The sequence below is a fragment of the Nicotiana tabacum genome, chromosome 23 (genome assembly GCF_000715075.1).
Source record: "Nicotiana tabacum cultivar K326 chromosome 23, ASM71507v2, whole genome shotgun sequence".
NCBI classification, from domain to species: Eukaryota; Viridiplantae; Streptophyta; class Magnoliopsida; order Solanales; family Solanaceae; genus Nicotiana; species Nicotiana tabacum.
The window spans coordinates 124,660,657-124,665,606 of NC_134102.1; the positions used below are offsets into that span (position 1 = coordinate 124,660,657).

A 4,950-nucleotide genomic window follows, 5' to 3' on the forward strand; every position below is an offset into this window, starting at 1 on the left:
ATGGCTAAGTTTGCTATATCCTCCATTGCCCTTCTTCTCACTTTGAACATTCTCTTCTTCACTATGGTTAGTTCCACTAATGTCCCATGCCCACCACCTCCCCACTCCAAGCCCCACCCTACCCCTAAGCCCCACCCCAAGCCTACCCCTACCCCATCTACCCCATCCACCCCATCATCAAAGGGTAAGTGCTCAAAGGACACACTTAAGCTAAAAGTATGTGCTAACTTATTGAATGACTTAGTGCACCTTGTTATTGGAAGTGATCCAGCCAAGACTCCATGTTGTTCTCTAATTCATGGACTTGCTGATCTTGATGCCGCTGTTTGCCTTTGCACTGCAATTAAAGCCAATTTATTGGGAATTAACCTCAACGTACCTCTTTCCCTCAGTTTGTTGCTCAACAACTGTGGAAAGTATGTTCCTAAGGACTTCCAATGCGCATAAACTAGCTAGCCAAATTTCGTCTCTTTCAGAAAATTTACGCTTTATATATTTTTCTTTCAGTGTGTTTGGTGTTTTGTATGCTTATAGTTTTCTTGTATTTTCAAAGGAAGTATATTGTATTCTAATTGGTTAGAAGGGAAGGATAGTTGCATGCCTTCTTTTCGTTGTATTATCACATTTTAAATGAGTAATAAATGACGTATTGTGGAGTTTATAGTACATAACATGCTTGATATATATTGAGTTTCCTATGCTAATTATTTATGTGTCAATACTGTTTTGCGTTTTAAGCATAGTTGAGGTTAGGGAGAATGTAATATGATAAAAAACATAGAGAAACAGGGAAGCCAAAAAATTGAGAAGCTTAATATTTAATTAAAGAAAGCCAAAAATAAATAAATAAAAAAAATCACCAGTCAATTTGTTTTCTTACATTGTGTACGTACGAACAAAGAATGGCCTCGAGCGAGAAAGAGAATTTGCAAAGCTTCATGTGGGGTCACTCGGAGTTTCTAAATTTATTTTAAAAAAACAAACTTAAAGTGGGCTTGTTATATAAATAGTGTCAACTTCATTGTTTACTTTTTTTTTTTTTAATCTGTATACATAGATTATTATACATATTTATACAATAAATTATATATATTATACTTCTGCTGTCTATTTTTAGTTTAAGAGATTAAATGGATTATTATTTAGGCGACAAGGTCGCAAGTTATATAGTATGACTAGGTAGGCTGATGACCTTGCAAATCAAACTTGGGAGAAAGAGACACCTTCAATATTCCCTTTACACTAAGGTTCTAGAATTGAACGTACAAACGTGAAAGTATATTTCAATGCAAAATTAGTTAAGAATTCAAGATTAACTACATAATGGATGAAATAAAATCGAGATTCAACGTGGATTAATTGCTCTATTTTTTCCAAAAACAAATTCAAATTCAGATCCTAGCGCACCAGCTTATTAACCTTTTTTGATTTTTAACCCTTCGATATCCGGAATTCATTGATCCGACTAATATAGAATCGTGCTGAAAAGATCTCTTATGAGAGGTAAAACATTCCTTATCAAAAAGTTTTCAGTTTTCAATCGTGACCTCTTATTAAGAACGGATAGATTCCAACTATTCCACTGCAACCCTTCTCATATTACACTTGCTTATTCATTTTCTAGATTCCTTTCCTCTTTCTTTTTTCAATGTCTGTCGGCATTTAGAAATCATTATCTTTCTCAACCTGTTTTGTTTCTGTATAGGGTAAAATGTGTTATATTAAATGATCGTATGGGAAAGTGACACGTGGAGCCGAATACAGAAGATAGCTGAAACCGAAGACAACGACCCCGTCTGTTATCGGAGCGAATGATATTCATAAAGATAAAATAAATGTCTGCCACCCGGTAGCATTTAATGAAGAATACTCTACAACATTAAGTACAATATTGCCTGTTACAAGAAATATGGCATTCATTACCGGCCGTTACACATTCTTCTATTTGTTAAAGAAGGGCTTGATCCTAGGACCTTGTTCCCTAGGTGCAGCTATAAATAGTGAGCTCTATTATCATTGTAAAGGACACGAATTTTCTGGCAAACATATGCTATACTCTATTCAAAGCTTAATATAATTTTATCCTCTTGTTTTTGGATATTATTGCTGTTGTGCCTGGAAGCCCTGCTCTCGGAACTACTATTTCTGCTATTTTGTCTCCATCTCAAGGCTAAGTATTATATTTTTATCTAATTCATCTATTATTTCAGGATCAAATTAATTCACTTATCTAGAAATCACATACAAATTCAATTATATCATTTTACGGGTAAACAATATGGTGCCCACCGTGGGACCTAGACAGTTGTGTAATTAAGTTGGTCCTTACCTCTTTTACTAACGTGTTTGATCATTTGATCTTAGCAAAAAATCATAAAAAATGACAAGTAATGGTGCTAACAACACACACAACCTTGAGGCCCAAGGAAATTAGCCTCAGCACGAGGATTCAATCAGTGATACCCGTAGTGAGAGGAACGAGGCCACACCAGTCCACGACAGGAGGTACCCGCGACATGTTCGGGAGGCGACTCCTGATGATGCTGAAGAGGAGCACGTCGTTGAAGCGGTAAGGGTCCTGCATGAGCAACAAGAGGCCATTCTAGGCCATCTCACACGGCAGGATAAGGTAATGACAAAACTGAAGCAGGCTTATCGGGTGCTTCCAATAATGCGAATGGATGATAAGTGGGAATTTTGACTACTTGTTAGCGCCTTTTGTCGACAACAATACCCCGAGGGGCGAGGTCGGCTTTGATGGGGCTGGGGGGAGCAGATATAGTCACAACAACGAGAGCGATCCCTTCAAAAACGAACTCATATGATTTATAAGGGAAGTGAACGCCCGCATGGACCAAATTCTAGTTGCACCACCGGTGCTGAAAGGACCGAACTCAAAGAAGTACACTCAATTGCCATACAAACCAAGCGCAACACCAGAATTAATCCCGAAGAGGTTTAAAATGCCCGACGTGCCGAAATATGATGGGTATTCAGACCCTCAAGAGCATATCACCACCTATATAATGACGGGGAAGGGGAACGATTTAGCTCCCCACGAGATTGAATTAGTTTTGCTGAAAACATTTGGAGAGACTCTCACGAAGTAACGTGGTATTCGCTGTTTTTCGAGCATTCAATAGACTCTTTCGAGATGCTCGTAGATTCTTTCATTAAGGCCCATGCCGGGGCCAAAAAGGTGCATGCCCGGAAGGCCGACATATTCAGAATTGCACAAGGAGAGTCTGAGTTGCTGCGGGAATTTGTAACCCAGTTCCAGAAGGAAAAGGATGTTGCTCCAGGCCGTTCCAGATGAATGGGCGGCTGAAGCATTCACCAAGGGTTTGAATCCGATAAGTTCTAATGCTTCCCGGAAGTTTAAAGAAATCTTGCTCGAGTTTTAAACAACGACTTGGGCGGATGTTCACCACCGGTACGAGTCAAATATAAGGATTGAGGATGATCAGTTCGACTTCCCGGCATCAGTTAAAGGTCGGGAGAAGAATAAAGAGAAATCAAAAAATAATTTTGACATAGATAGACGGTCTTCTATGATCTAGTTTTTGCCCTATGAACGGGCTAAAAGATACGGCAGAGGCTTCCGGTCGACAGACAGGTTCGTTACCGATAGAGGAACTGATCACAACTGGAATAACAGGTCATTATAGGACAAGGAAACGTCAGGTTCTCAAGATCCTTCCTACCCCAGACTTTCAGAATACAACTTCAACGTTAGTGTAGTAGAGTTGGTATCGGCTATGAGGAACATCAAAGAAGCACAGTTCCAGAAGCCAATGAGGTCCGATCCCATCCAGAGGGATCCTAATTTGTAGTGCGAATACCATAGGACTAAAGGTCATCAGACTGGGGACTGCCGACATCTGTGCGAAGAGGTGGCGACACTGCTGAAAAATGGCCATCTCAGGGAATTCTTAAGTGACCGAGCCAAAAAAAAATTACGTTCGTAATAGTGACAACATAGAGCCCTCAAAAGCAGGAGAAGATCCCCCGTGCCTAACGATCAACATGATTTTTTGGGGGAACGAGATTAACGGGGTTACCTTCTCGGCAGCAAAAAAGATGAAGGTATCAGTAACCCAAAGCAAGAGACTCCGGGAAGTCACTGCAGACGACATAACTTTCACGGAGGAAGATGCAGATGGATTGTTGCTACCACACAACGACGCATTGGTAATTTCTTTAAATGTATTAGATTTTAAAATCAAACGTGTTCTGGTGGATCCATGGAGTTTGGCCAATATTATATAATGGAGGGTATTAGAGCAAGCTAAACTTACCAGAAGCATCATTCCGGCCATAAAACTCCTCACCGAGTTCAACCTAGCAAGCGTGACAACCCGAGGAGAGATCCTGTTGCCTACGAATACCGAGGGGGTGATGAAGACGACCCTTTTCGAGGTGGTGGATGGTGATATGGGCTACAACATTATCTTGGGCAGACCATGGTTGCACGAGATGAAGGTTGTACCATCGACGTATTATCAGTTGCTGAAATTCCCAACTCCCGAGAGGATTAAACAGATAAAAGGCGATTAACTGGCGGCAAGGGAGATGAATGCGATTTCGGTCTCCAGTAGCAAAGGGAAGGAACATGCGGCATATCAATTACAGGAACCGGCGCCTGCTCCCGAGTCAAGCGAAGTCAACCAGGGGGAAGAGGCATCGGTATCTTATCAGGTGCCAAGATATTTCCAGGTACCAGAAGAGACTGACGCAACAAAGTCCACAGCGGAAGAGCTTGAGCAAGTCGCATTGTTCGAAAAGTTCTTGGAGGGGAAATTCCACTTGGGGACAGGACTGCATCCCAAGCTCAAGTCTGGGTTTATTGAATTTCTTAAATTTAACGTCGATTGTTTTGCATGGTCGCACGCTGATATGAAAGGTATCCCAACGGAAGTGGCTGTACACAAGCTAAGCCTAGATCCTAAC

General features: G+C 40.9%; 1 protein-coding gene across 1 annotated transcript; it reads left to right on the forward strand.

Annotated features, from left to right (window-relative positions):
* On the forward strand, positions 1-447 carry LOC107803144 (14 kDa proline-rich protein DC2.15-like). Its single transcript, XM_075245845.1, has one exon. The coding sequence runs from the start codon at positions 1-3 to the stop codon at positions 445-447; it is 447 nt and encodes a 148-aa protein (XP_075101946.1).
* The last annotated feature ends 4,503 nt before the right edge of the window (positions 448-4,950 follow it).